The 15,473-nt window shown below is 36.5% G+C and overlaps 1 protein-coding gene across 4 annotated transcripts in view; it reads right to left on the bottom strand.

Moving 5' to 3' along the window:
- LOC132139766 (splicing regulator ARVCF-like) overlaps positions 1-15,473 on the bottom strand; it is a 265,062-nt gene that overhangs the window by 59,103 nt on the left and 190,486 nt on the right. For all 4 annotated transcript variants that reach the window (XM_059548369.1, XM_059548370.1, XM_059548372.1 and 1 more), the window contains 2 exons: positions 3,949-4,107; positions 1,816-1,836 (listed from right to left, as the gene is read on the bottom strand). In XM_059548369.1, the coding sequence (XP_059404352.1) occupies positions 1,816-1,836; positions 3,949-4,107 (180 nt within the window). The remainder of the gene's footprint in view (positions 1-1,815; positions 1,837-3,948; positions 4,108-15,473) is intronic.

Below are 15,473 nucleotides of genomic sequence, written 5' to 3'. Positions count from 1 at the left end.
ATATATATATAATCATATTTTTTATAAGTTGCTCCTTTTTCACTTCTGTGGGATAGTTACCCAAAAATTAAAATTGTCATAATTTATTCAAGATTCTCCAAATTCAGTCCTTGATTAAAATTTCTCATGAGCTTAATTGATTTGGTATAAAGAGAGAAGAATTAATGATTATTTTAATTTGAAAACTACATATAAAATAGCTACCAAAATACATTTTGGTAACTACAGTTTGGCTAAAACTATTGACTAAAAGTAGTGACTAAAAGTTAACAAAAATGCAATGACTTTTCGTCGACTAAAACTAGACTAAAACTATGAAAGACTCAAATGACTAAAATGTGACCAAGACTATTAAGCATTTTCGTCTCAAGACTAAGACTAAATAAAAAATGCCTGCCAAAATTAACACAAAATTACCACACATGTGCGCACACATGCACTTCAAGCTTTGTGATGTTAATCCTCAGGTGTGTTTCATAGATTTGCCAATGTGTGAGTGGTCTAATGGTAAGAAACAGTGCAGCAGTAAGATCATACTTTACCCTTCACCTCCTCCCACTATATCAACTGTCAGTTGTGTTACACTGTAGAACAGCGCTATTTCTATGTGCACATTGGTTAATGCTTGTGCATGCATAAAGCTGTTTGTTTTTGTGTGTGCACTGATATCTACTGTACACTTTACATAATTCCTTTCACATAAATTTACATATCCTTTGCAGTATGTGTAAGATGTTTTAAAAAATAAGAGATCTTTTTTGGGGGGGATTGTTACTGCCTCAGATGCAGCACAACAGATACTTAAAGTTGTGATGTAATCGAAGAAAGATCTTTTTTTCCATAGTGACATATATCGGTGAAATTAATTATCGTAATTGTCTGAACAAATTGGGTGAGGACTTGGTTTTATCCATCAGTTATTGATTAGATTGACAAATTTAAATGCAAATTTAGGTCAAATTGAGAGATTTTGATTAAGAATTATGAGCTTAAAAAAATAAATGACATTAATGGATAAATCATTCACAACAAAATCAATTATATACATGTAGAAAACTGTAAATTTCTTGCTAGCTTTAAGTGCTTTAAGGTTTAAGTATGTTACAATCGGCAAAAAAACAAAACAAAACAAAACAAAACAAAAAAACACTAAGAGTTTGGTTGTTAATATCATTTATGAGTTCCTCAGTTGTTTCTAGTGGCAAGCTGGATCTTAAAATTAAGTCACTTGTTACAGTATGTTTATATACAGTATGTTTTTCCTCAATTCAAATGCAATGTATATATGTGGCTTCAACTCTGCAACCAAAGAACATATCGTTTTAGAACCACACGTATTCTAAATAAATGTTCTGTGTTCACTCAAAGCAACATTTAGTGTCAATGTTTCCATAGCAACGAAAAGCTGTCAGCACTCCTTTCTGAAAAAACAAAACACCACAAACTGACATGTTTAAATTTCGACATCACCTAACAAAATGGCAAAACAGTCGTCTGCTCATCTTTCTAACTTAGCTTGTTCATTAGGGCAGTATTTTATTTTTTTCATGCAATTTGTATGATCCCTCAAATGTTTTTTACAGATGATAAACATTTAGCAGAATCTGCAAGGGGTATGTAAACTCAGAAACGGGACTGCAGCAGTAAAGGACGTTAAGAGGTGAGCGCTCTGCCAAATGAAGCTTTATGCAGTGATTTCACAGCAGTGCAGAGAAGCTGTGCATTTTTGAGCTCCAATGGGCACAAATAACAGTGACTGACAAGAGGCGTGTGTGTGAAAGCGTATGAATATGTGAGGGAGAGATTTTAACTCACCTTCATATTAGCCACATTGTCCTTTTACAAACAACAAAATAAAAGCAAAGGCAAATCAAGACCGTGTGTGGCTTAGAAAACTACAACATAAATGGATAGATCTAAACAGACTTTTACCATTACTGAGAAATATTCACTTAAGAATATTTTAATATCTTGAAAGCCTTCAACTTTGTAGCCTAGTCATTTTGGCATCTTGTACTTTTGTAAATTTTCTCAGGTTCAAAACAGCTGAGCTGTCTTACTTGTAAAGAAGCACTAGTCTGTAATGTTAATCCCCTTGTCTGTTCACTAAAGAGCTGAGTGGATGAAATTAAACACCAGCTTGTTCTAGAACCCTCTGATTAATGTAAACCACATCAAAACACATCCCACTAATGTGGACAAAAGGTTTATTATACCAGTGTTTTAATAAATAACGAATAAAAGTAAATAATAAAACAGCTGAAAATGATGTTAACTGAAATAAAGGTACAAAAAAAAAAAAAATATATATATATATATATATATATTTATTTATTAAGGCTGTCACGATATTAGATTTTTCATATCACGGTTATTGTGGCCATAAGAATTCACGATATCGATATATCGTGATATCTATAGAAACCTTGGGGGGGGGGGGGGGTACTATCCAGTTCAACGGTATGATGAATAAAATATTAATGGTAACACTTTACAATAAGATATAATTTATTAACTATCATGAATGAACATTGAGTGAACAATACATTTATTACACAATTTATTAATCTTTGTTAATGCTAATAAAAATAGTCGTTCATTGTTCATGTTAGTTCATAGTACATTAATGTTTACAAACACAACTTGAGATTTTAATAATGCATAAGTAAATGCTGAAATTAACATGAACTACGATTAATAAATGCTGTGAAAATATTGTTCATTATTATTTATGTCATTTATATGTGTTAACTTATGAACCTTATTGAAGAATGACCGCAGATGAGGCATTAAGTGCATGGCACTGAAACCAACTTAACATTTTACAGAGTTTAATGTAGAAATGTGGTCGCTCAGTTTTTCAAGATCAGTTTTATTCATGTAACTGTTAATAGATTTGAACGAAGAAATAAAGTGTTACTCCACACAGGCGATTTATTGCAAATAAAAAAACAACGCGGTATTTATTAAGATAGTCACCCTTTAAGTATATGAACACAGAAAACCGCTGTTAATAGGTTATATAATATTTCACAGTCGATGACTTTTAAAATAATGTCAACTTACTCTGATGAACACGGCTATCCTCGGAGCAGCTGTGAGCGCTTCGTCTTCTTCTTGTGTGACAGTGTCAGCGTTAAGGCACAATACTGCCACCTGGGCACTCAACCAGGTACTGGCGCTTGAGTATTTAAATGTGTTGTTATCATAAGAGAACTGTTCATTTTAAATATTGCGGTATATCGTCACACACGAAATTAACACGATATCGATAATCGTTGCTTTGAATATCACGGTTATCGTCAATACCGGTATATCGCGACACCCCTAATATATATATATATATATATATATATATATATATATATATATATATATATATATATATATATATATAAATACATTAGATGAAAATTCAAAATTACAAAACGTTACATAAACAAATAAATAAAGTTTGATAAGTGTGAAGTTGAAGTAATAGAAATAAAATGACTAAAACTAAACCTGAAATAAAAATAAATGAAATCAAAATATAAAAATAAGGAAATAAGACAATTACACAACACAATGTACAAAACTTTAAAATGAAAAAGTAAAATGAAAAAATACAAACATAAGCTACCTCAAAATATTAATAAACCCTATAATAGCATAAAAAAACAGTGTCAATCACTGATACAAATACTGATTTTTTTAATGTAAAAATGTCAACAAGAAAACTCTACGTTTTACACAATGCAATGTATTCAGTAATGTCTGATAGTAAATAAGACTATATCTTAAGTCTTTAGGTAAATATAAAACAGCTCATCTTCTAAGAGTCTCTTTATAGTACCTCTTCAGTGAACATCAAAAGTTGATGCGAGGGTGAATGAGCACTTGTGTGCATTTATATATTTAACAATTTTCACACACATTTGAAAATGTGGTAGATGTAAACAGCAGTACCTTAGTCTCTGTACGGCGTGTAGTTCCATCATCTGAGGTAATCACAGAAACATGAGAGGTGGGTGTGCCGGGGTCTTCCTCTATAGTTACAGTCTCCTCCACAACCTCCTGGGGCTCCTGCATCATAGCCAATGATGTCTGGTTACTGGGGCTCTGCTCCTTTGGGACAAAGCAGAGGGTGGTGGTTCAAGGTCAGAGGTCACTGCTTTGGGATTAGCTGGGTGTCCAGGAAAACCTTTTTACAGTTTTAAATAAAAGATGAGGGAGTATTTTCATTTTGATAAACCTTTCTACTCATAACAAAAGCAAATAGCAAATGAATGACTTGAGCAGGCACTCAATGCAAGTACTTGTCTGTCTCGGTATAGTGAATGTAGTCAGAAGCGGTCTTTTTGTTTTAAAGAATCATTTAAAAAGGTTCATGAATTTTGGGAGTTAATGATGAACCAGTCTGACAGTTGTAACCTCTATTCCTGAATCAAATCAATGTGACAAACATTTCAGTGATGTCCCTCTCAAAATAAGCAACGGTTTATGTAATTGCAATATAGAAACTTATATGAGTATCATTACAGATTGGTTGCTCATAAGATAACATATCATAACATATATACACACATATATATATATATATATATATATATATATATATATATATATATATATATATATATATAAATATACATACATACATGCATGCATACATACACACACAATATAAAAAAAAAAATTCTATCACAAAAGCTGCATTTATTTGATCAAAATTACAGTAAATAGCAATACTGTTAACCATCATTACAATACAATTTTCTTTGTTAAAATGTATGTTACTGTTCTCTGTTTAATGTTACAGTTTTAAAATGTAATTAATTCCAGTGAATATTTTAAAGTCACATGATCCCCTTCAGAAATCATTCTAAAATGATGATTTGTTCAAAAGATCAAAAGAAAGCAATCAATTTGAAAAATAAATCTTTTAAAACAATGTTAAATCTCTACTGTCAATTTTGCTAAATGTATGTATATATATATATAAATATATATATACACCCCTCCACACACACAACACCTATGCACATATACATAAATCTTCAGGGTACAATAATTTAAGAAGCCTCAATGTATCTGCTTAAGAGAGAGAAAATAAAGCTCTTGAGACCTCATGTCATCAAGCAAGATGGTAAATAAACAACAAACAAGCTACAGTACTTGTAAATGAAAGTATGCGGCAAAGGTGGTTGAGACGACTGCATAAACACAAATGCAAATGAGATTGAGAGAAACAACAGCAGTCCGGGGAGAATTGTGTGTGTGTGTGTGTGTGTGTGTGTTGGCAGAGGTCACAGGAAGGCTGATGAGGGATGATGCCAGAGGTAGCCATTTGTTTTCCATCCATCTTTGAATGCATTAACGAGCAGGCAGTTTTTCATTGATTAGCAGAGCGGAAGGCTTCAAAGTCTGCACCAGGCCAAATTGATCCGTAGTTCATCTCGCTAATCATTGACTTTTAGCCTTTCATGTGTCAGTATCATTTCTCTGCTCTGGCAGTTTGAGCGGCTGCCCATCTAACCTCAGAACTATATTCTTCTCGGAGAAGCTGAAGTCAAAGCAAAAAAACAAAAACAAAACAAAAACGTTTTCTTCCTTCTGGAGAGATTAAGTTTTAACTGTTCCATTAATTGACCTAAGACAGGAATGTCAGTACATGAATTGATTGAAACCAATGATTGATGAGGATAAAAGCATCTCAACTGAAGTGGCTGGCTCCTAACAGCTGAGTGCCACATAGATTACGCAGGCGTGCCGCACAGAAACAAAGCTTTGATTAACTTTGACAGCCCAGAAGCAGACTTGAGTAGAATTTAATGTCAGAAAGTAATGAGAGACCTTTATAGAGCCTATTAGCACCCCTGTGAAAGCACAGGTAAATATGCCTCTTTTCAGTATGGATTTTTAAGGAGGCATCATGGCATAACATGAGAAATGAACACTTAAAATACAGGTTTTTATTGACATTATGTTAATAAGAATCGAAACTGATAGGGGTGCTCTGATCAGGATTTTTGAGGCAGATCACCGATCGCTGACCACAGAAAGCACTATCTACCGATCCGATCACCAATCCCGTTCTTTTTAAAGCATTCTTTTTATCATGTAGAATTATCTATAGTGATCCTGTCAAGATTTTTAGACATTTATTCAGGGCCTGAATTTCATTTTTGAAATTTAATTCCCCTCTTAGGTGACTCTTGTGATAGATTAAAAAAAATTATAATTTGAGGGGTGGAAGGTCCTTTTTTATATACACACACACAAACACACACACACACACACACACACACATATTTGTCTCACCTAAATGTTTGATCATGCACTGCATTTTTGTTTTTACAACCATGCATATGTTGCACAACAGCTTACACACAGCACAAGCTTGATTTTGTGAGCTGTATTTGAGGTGGCCTTTTACACCAGGTTCACACATACATCTTTTGCAGTGCGTATGAAATCCATGTGCGCTACGTAAGCAAGGAAATAAATCTTTTTCAAATAAATAAAATAAATTTCCTTGTTCATCTAAAAGTGCTATTTTCCTTTAAACCTAGCCAAAAAGCTATAGCATATGTGTTTACTGTGAAACACAGCAGAATTAAATTATATGCATTTATGGTGTAATTACTACATTTTCATGTCAATCCATGTTCATATTTAATGCAAACAATGCACCGGTACCTTAATTCAACGCTTGCAGTGCAGCAAAAATAGACTTGGTGTAGAGAACTATCTCTGAACTGCTGCAGATGCACTGCTCTTAAACACACTGACGGACCACAACCATGTGCGATGTGAATGCTTTCCGTTGACACAAGCGCGGAAAAAATACGCACCCCATACGCACTACAAACGGAGTGTGTGTGAACCTAGAATTATGTGCGCTGTGAGTGTGCATGAGTGTACGTTCTACAGGAGAGCGCGTGATCGCTGAATGGTTTAAATACTGGCAAGAATGAAAAAGTAATGTAATTTATAAACTTTAGTGACGATGCAACACAGCCTCAATTTTGCAAGTGACAATTCCTGTGTCAACTGTGCAGCATGCAGTTTCCTTATAGTGCCTTCCACCTTCAGCATTTTAATTATTTTACCCACGCCAGACAGAGACTAAGACGGTCATGCTAAACCTCTCACGGCAGTGTCATCAGCTTGAGATCGATTTTTGAGATCGGCTTTTATAGAGATCGCCTATCCTACATTCAAATACGTTTATCGGCTGATAGTATTGGGTAGCTGATCAATCGGAGCACCCGTAGAAACTGAGTCTTGGTTCCCCACATATGTTGGCTGCTCTTCATGGACATTTATTGTCAGCGTGAAGGAGCAAAACAGGGCAAATCTTCTTTGTATGCAATTACAAACACTGAAATTTTGTTCTCAGTGATATTTTTGAAACTCGTGAATTTGAAATAATTCTATACAATTATTGTAATTGTCATTTATCTGTAAATCATTAATATTAATATTTACTAGATAAAAAAAATCTATAATGCATTGTCCTACATTTTCAAAGTGTGAAAGCTGTAAGAACTAAAATTCCAAAGTTGTCGAAGATAAACATCTAAAAAAAAAAAAGTAAATAGCTATGATGTCTCTGAGGACATTATTGGCTGAATTATCATGAAACGGAGGCTACATCAAACCACCTAGATGCTGTCTAGAAAAGTTTGTCCCCCAAAACTGTCTGATCAAGGAGGAGGACTCTTGGGAGCAGCTTCAGAGAGGCCAACAGTCACTTTGTAGGAGCTACAGAGTTCAGAAGGTCAGAAGAACAGAGTTTAAGAGTGAAAAGATATTTGAGGCAAGTAAATTACATGCATATAATTCATATATATTCATATACCCTATATATATAAGCTACAATTAATATGATTATTTATTTATCATTAACTGGCAAACTCTTCGAAATCCGTTAAAGCACTGATAGACATTTTCTGTACCACTAAAACTAATGTTCCTCATAGTTGAACCTCATGCTCAGCACAATACTGCCACTTAACCAAACAGGATTCCTTATAGAAATATACAAAAGCAAAAAGGTGATCTGTGGGAGTACCGGGGCCAGATCTAGTTTATTTATAGTATAAAAATAAACACCTGACCATAACATCAATACCTTTCACATAGGATGTATAAATTTAATGTTCACCAGCCATCCATGATGTTTGCTTTTCTAGGGAAGATTCCCTTAAAATGATGGGGCATACACCCATGAAAAACACTACAGCACTCCTAAGCTCATTTTTTGTAAAAAAATAAAATTAAAAATTAAAATTCAGACAGAGAAATAGCCCCAAAAGGCAGGCAGAGGATTTTGACACCGACCTGAGCATCATTCAGTGGGGTCTTTATCACAGATGATTCGCGCCGCATGGGGGAAATCTGCTGCCACAGATAGCAGCTTTGCGTCCATGACATCTATACACAGGTGAACTCCTGAACCTACCATTGCATTTGTGTGTTTATGCACGTGTGCTTGCATAGAATGTCTTGCATAATTGAGAGAGGAGTTTCTGGCCAACCCAAAGGGGTTTAGAAAATGAGCTTCTTTTTAACGAGAAAGGAACAGCTATAATTCCTTTCTCCTGGAGAAAGACAGTAGAAAGACTGACATTAATCATAAACATCTGGGGCATGTCTAATACATTAATCACAGGTTTCTTTACACTTCTTTCTGTTATGCATGTAGTGAACACTTCAACACGTGAGAGTCTCTGAGCATTGAGAACAGATTCAAAGCTGTGGGAGAATTAGGCGTTCCTTAGCAACATGCCAAAGACCCGATTGTTAACAAGGACTTTGTTAAGGAAACAAGTTAGAGAAAAACCACTGCAGTTCACCTTGGGTTTCTGTACATGAGAAACACAGAGGCCTTTTCATGATCATTATATCATGTTTCAAATCCTCATGTGTTCAATCTGCACATAATTGAGGGTTTGATGATTGCACAGCATGGTTTCTTACGCAAAAGAAATACCAGGTGGGTTTTAATTTCATCCTTTTTTTTCGGCAAGGAGTGACGCGGGGATGTGTGGGATAAACCTCAGTTTTCCACAATGGCAAATTGAGACAGAGCTGGAGAAGGTAAGGTGAGCTGGAACAAATAGAGCAGATAGGAAAATGAGAAAAACGATTGGCAATTAAAAAGCTTCTGAACAGTGGAGTCAGTCTTCTATCAGGCCTGTCACTGATCCAGACTAGATAAAAAGCAACATTTGAGCTCTCCACACTTCACACCTCTAATACAACCATCCAATCCCTTTCTAATTTTTCTCTAAGGGTGAAAATCTTCTGCAGTATTTAATGTGCATGTTGAGTAAAGTATGCAAATTTTCTATATGCACATGGTAAAAGAAAAAAGTACAAAAACTGTACTTTTAGCTCGTCACTGTGGCAAAACACAGGGTCTGATTTTCTTAATGTTGGAGTAAACTACAAAACGTTTTCTCTGAAAATATATTAAAGGGGTCACGAACTAAGTAACCAAATTTCCCTTCATCATTTGACATATAACAGGTAAATGTACTAAAAAAACATCCTGTAAGTTTTGAAACTCAAAACTTTCTTGTTAGTTCAGGGCCCCAAACAAAAAAAATCGAGTAAGGAGCCACTGGCTCCTATAAGACAAAAATGTGGGCACCAATGATTTTTTAGGGTACCACAGAATAAATGGGTTTTATTTATTTATTTTTTTATTTTTTTTACATTTTAACATTTCAATCATACTGTCATGTGTTTATGTCTCATCTTTTCTTGACCTTATCAGCATTTTAATCCATCTTGTAGATGACCTGGAAACTAAAATTCACTTAAAGTTGGAATTAAATGCATTTTCCAACTTGAAATATACATTCTTGCATTGTTTATTACACAGAATCTGTACCGATATCATGGAGCATATGTATCACTTGGCTAGTGAGTGTAGTTTGGGCTCCTCCTCAATGCATCCTGTAAATGTTCTCATACACTCTTAAATAAAAAGGTGCTTCACGATGCCATAGAAGAACCTTTTTTGTCTAAATGGTTTCATAAAGAACCTTTAACATCTGAAGAACCGTTACATTTCACAAAAGGTACTTTGTGGCGAAAGAATATTCTTCATATTCTAAAAAGGTCAGAAAGAGATGGTTTGACTGAATGATTCTTTGTAAAACCTAATGGTTCTGTGAAGAACCCTTTAAGCACCTTTATTTTTAAGAGTGTATGTCTTTCACACTTTCAGTCTCTTTTTCTTAATTAGTAAAATGCTATTTTATAGGAGTTGAATCATGTAGAAAACAGGTTAAGTAAAAATATTTGTAAAAGTGCAATAACGCATAAATATAGCAAGATGCTCCTCTTTATAGTTATTTTTCTAGCTGACTGATGAGCTTATGCACACCAAATGAGGTGAATGTATATTATGTTGCAATGTTTACCAGCTTTACACATTTTCAGCAGTTTGTAGGCTCTCTTATAAAATAGCCTAATTTTTTATGTTAATTCATGTTTATTATGTACTATAGTAGTAAAGAGAAAGGTATGATAGGTTCACGTGCTGCTTGAACTGAGGCACTAACTAAGAGTGGCAAAAAAGTATTTATTGTTTGAATTTCGTTATTAATTTGGAATCATTTTAAAGCTGATACTTTGTTCATTATAAAGTAACAAAGCACAAAGCTTTTTGCGATTACTGGACGGCAAGTGCACAAGTTCACACATTAACAGAACACCACATAAGATCTTGTTAAGAAGAAGCCATAGGCCTATTAGTAATGATTATAAACAAGAATTGTTAAGGATATTGCCAATATCACACAGATGACAACTTTACCTGTTGTAGTTTGTTCAAGTTGGGCATGAAATAAATGCTGTTTTCCTGCACTTTCTCTTCAAGTCTCCATCATTTCTCTCTCTCATGCTGCTCAACTGAGCTGCGTTTATCAGGTGTGTGTCAGCGCTGCCGTGCGGCAGAGTTGAGGACTGTTATAAATTATTTTTTAAACTAAAATGTAGGTGCGCATCGTCTCCGTTTAAATAGCATTATTTAAACCAGGCTCAGAAAAATGACTTGTTCTGGAATGTGCCACTTTATGACATAACGGTGTGGTTAAGCACCACCTCTGCAGAAGATCAGCGCCTGCTTTTACAACACTGCCTCTTTAGCCCCACCCACTGAGAAATACTAGAGAGACGCAAACACTTCATCAACAGAACCATATAAACAACATTACAAGCTACTGTATAGTAAATGTTTTTTGTTCATTGTCTTTGAATTGTCTTCCTTGTGATCCTAACACTGTATCTATATCTGACGCGAGCGATGTTGCATCATGTCACGAATCAATTTTTCTTTCAGGTCAGAAACAGAGCAAATGTTTGGACTGATGTCAGAAATAGAGCGGGACATCAGTTTACTGTCAGAGATTTGTTGTGTCAATATATGCTCCATCCAGTGTAGAAAAAACCCCCGAATAACGGGTTCTGTTGTAGCATTGCGCTGCTAGCGTCTGGTGTGAACATGGAGTAAAATTTGCAAAGAGCTCCAGATCGCATCATTGAAACACTTTGTTTGTTTGCTTTACTTTGCTACGGATTCATTTTTAAACAAGACCGTATGATGCAGGCTTTTCAGAGAGACTGAAAGTAAACAATGATAGTAGTGTCGAGTCTGATTAGAGTGGATCCAGTGTTGCAACAAACAAGTGAGAGGAAACATGTTTTTACCACTATTGCATTGTCTGTTTAACCATAGGCGGAGAGGGAACCTACTCCAGATTAAGGTTAACATCATAAACCCGTATTTTTAGGCAAGAACCAGACATGGGTGTCATGTAGGCTAATAAAATGTGTTTAATGGGGCTGAATTTGTATTTAATGTGATTACATTTTAATTAAAGGCACAATATGTAATTTTTCTGCTTTAAAAATAGCAGATATCACTATATCTATGTTATATATTTTTTGTTTGTTGTGTACTTACATTATCCCAACAGTTTCCACGAACTTTAAAATCCGGAGAAAATTACAGTTTAATTAGAAGACACGGCACGTTTCTTTATTTCCGTTTTGTCGCCCGTCTATGGCATCATATAAACTTTGACCCCTCTAGTTTATCTAACTTCCTGCGGAACCGCCAAATACAAAGGTGAACCGAAGCAAAGACGAGACGAAGAAGAAAAAGTAGTAGCTAGCCTTGGTCGAGACTATTATATTTTATATTTATATTGTTTATATTCGTATTTATACCTCAATCAATAACTTAGTTATGGATCATGATTATGCTTTGCCTGCACGTTCTGTGAAGCGCAAACGTACGGGTGAAATAAATGACCTGAGAAGGTTTTGGGACGAAGAAGAAACGAGACACGGGTAAATATTGGAGTTGCATTTCCAAGATAGAGAGAGCTTCGTGACAAGCTGAAACTACAGAGAGATGCTTGCATTCTAATTAACAGGTATGCATCCATTCAGCTAACTATATCTATCCGTATATTTTGTGAAACGATGATGTCTTGTGTAAAACGCAGACGGACTAGCTCTCATGTAGAGTATAATGTAAATCTACATGTGTTCTATATCTAGCTGGATAAAGTAGCTTCAAATGCAGTTCACTATCTTGTTCGATATCATAGTATAAACGTAGCCTAATTATAATTATTAACGAAAGGCAACCGTGTTTTTTTTAACATATATTACCACTAGCTAGATGGAATATTGATTTGATAGGGGTCTGATAATTCATATATCTCTCCGTTCGAAAATACGTGATAGTCAAAATAATAAGGCTGGTGACACACTGGCTGCGTGGCGTCTCTGCTGCGTGCCAGAAGCGTGGCGGCTGCTGCTGCTGTAGGTGACATAGAGGGAGGCCGCTGACAGACCAGGCTCTTGTCTTCATGACAACAATATCTATACTTCATGTTGAACATAAATATAAAGCCTACTGATAAAGGACACCGTCAACACTATTGACGGCAAAATAGACTTATGTTTGACAGGTGCAATATTTGAAAATCGACAATTATTTATTTATTTTTTAAATTACATTTGTATCTGAATTTATGTCAACCTATAGACTTTCAAACATCAAAATGTCATGAATTAATATGTATTTGTGTACAAAATTACATATAAACATTTTCCTATTATATTTTGCCTGGAAACGCTTCCAACACGCGTGCGTGTCGCGTGAAAAATAGGCGTCGGTTCTATTTCTAGCATGCACACGTTTTCCGCCTCACACAGGCAGTCTGCAAGCTCTAACCTATTAACATGGGAGCCGAATTAAAAACTGACACGCCACGCAGCTGAGACGCTTGCGCCACACATCCAGTGTGTCGCTGGCCTCAGTTAAAATGAGAATCAGAATCAGAAAGAGCTTTATTGCCAAGTATGCTTGCTCATACAAGGAATTTGTTTTAGTGACATAAGCTTCCAGTAAACAGAGACAACAACACACAAACAAAAAAAAAAAAAAAAGAAGAAAAAAAAAAATAAAAAAATAAAATAAATTTACAGGAGAATTACAAATTGGCAAATAAATAAGTGTATAAACAATTGTGCTACAAATGATAATGGAATAGGATTGAGTGAGATGCAGGAATGTTCTAGGATGGAGGGGTAACAAATAAAATATAAGGATATTGCACATTTTTGCATAAGCATAAGTTTAAGTGGGAAACATTTAACTGTTCATGAGGTAGATTGCCTGGGGGAAGAAACTATTCTTGTGCCTTGCTGTTCTTGTATTTGCGGCTCTGAGGCGCCGGCCAGATGGCAAAAGTTCAAAGATGGGGTGACTTGGATGTGAGGGATCCAGAGTGATTTTCTGAGTCCTTTTCCTCACTCTGGATGTGTACAGTTCTTGGAGGGTGGGCAGGGGAGCACCAATAATCCTTTCAGCAGTCCGAACAGTTCTCTGTAGTCTTCTGATATCTGATTTTGTAGCTGAACCAAACCAGACAGTAATTGAAGTACACAGGACTGACTCAATGACGGCTGAGTAGAACTGTTTCAGCAGCTCCTGTGGCAGGTTAAACTTCCTCAGCTGGCGAAGGAAGTACAACCTTTGTTGGGCTTTTTTCACAATGTAGCCAATGTGATTGTCCCACTTCAGGTCCTGAGAGATGGTGGTTCCCAGGAATCTGAATGACTCCACTGCAGCCACAGTGCTGTTCATGATGGTGAGTGGGGAAAGTGCAGGGGGGTTTCTCCTAAAGTCCACAGTCATCTCCACTGTTTTGAGCGTGTTCAGCTCCAGGTTGTTAAGACTGCACCAGACAGCCAGCTGCTCAACCTCCTGTCTGTAAGCAGACTCGTCACCGTCCTGGATGAGGCCGATGACTGTAGTGTCGTCTGAAAACTTCAGGAGCTTGACAGAGGGGTCTTTAGAGGTGCAGTCGTTGGTGTACAGGGAGAAGAGCAGAGGGGAGAGAACACATCCCTGAGGGGCACCAGTGTTGGTGGAGCAGCTGTTTGACATGAATTTCCCCAGTCTCACTAACTGTTGCCTATCTGTCAGAAAGCTGGTGATCCACTGACAGATAGAGCTAGGAACAGAGAGCTGGGTCAGTTTGGTCTGGAGGGTTGTTGGGATGATGGTGTTGAAAGCCGAACTAAAGTCCACAAACAGGATCCTCACATAAGTCCCCGTTTTGTCCAGATGTTGCAGGATGAAGTGCAATGCCATGTTGATTGCATCATCCACGGACCTGTTTGCTCGGTACGCAAACTGCAGGGGGTCCAGTAAGGGTCCAGTGATGTCCTTCAGATAAGCCAGAACCAGTTTTTCAAATGACTTCATGACGACAGACGTTAGAGCCACAGGTCTGTAGTCGTTAAGTCCTGTTATCTTGGGTTTCTTTGGAATGGGGATTATGGTGGAGCGTTTGAAGCAGGAAGGCACTTCACACAACTCCAGAGATCTGTTGAAGATCTGTGTAAAGATGGGGGCCAGCTGGTCAGCACAGATTTTCAGACAGGCTGGTGTAACGCCATCTGGGCCTGGTGCTTTTCTTCTTTTGTTTTTCTTGAAGACCTGGCGCACATCATCTTCACAGATTTGAAGAGCAGGAGGTATGGAGAGGGGGATTGCAGGAGGTGTTAATGGTTGTGTAGGGAGATGGTCAGAGTGGGTGTTGGGGGTTTCAAATCTACAATAAAACTCATTCAGGTCGTTAGCAAGTCGTTGATTAGCCTCAGTGCAAGGGGATGGTGTCTTGTAGTTTGTGCTGACTCTCAGTCCTCTCCAAACTGAAGTAGAGTCAGTAAACTGGTCTTCCAACTTTTTAGCGTAGGTCTTTTTAGACGCTCTAATCTCTTTGTTCAGCGTGTTCCTGGCCTGATTGTACAAGACCCTGTCCCCATTTCTGTAGGCATCCTCTTTGGCCTGACGAAGGTGTCTGAGTTTTACTGTAAACCATGGCTTATCATTGTTGAATGTTAAATAAGTCCTGGTAGGAATGCATATATCCTCACAGAAACTAATA

This window comes from Carassius carassius, chromosome 4 (genome assembly GCF_963082965.1).
Source record: "Carassius carassius chromosome 4, fCarCar2.1, whole genome shotgun sequence".
NCBI lineage: Eukaryota > Metazoa > Chordata > Actinopteri > Cypriniformes > Cyprinidae > Carassius > Carassius carassius.
This window is presented reverse-complemented; position numbering and strand designations above follow the sequence as displayed.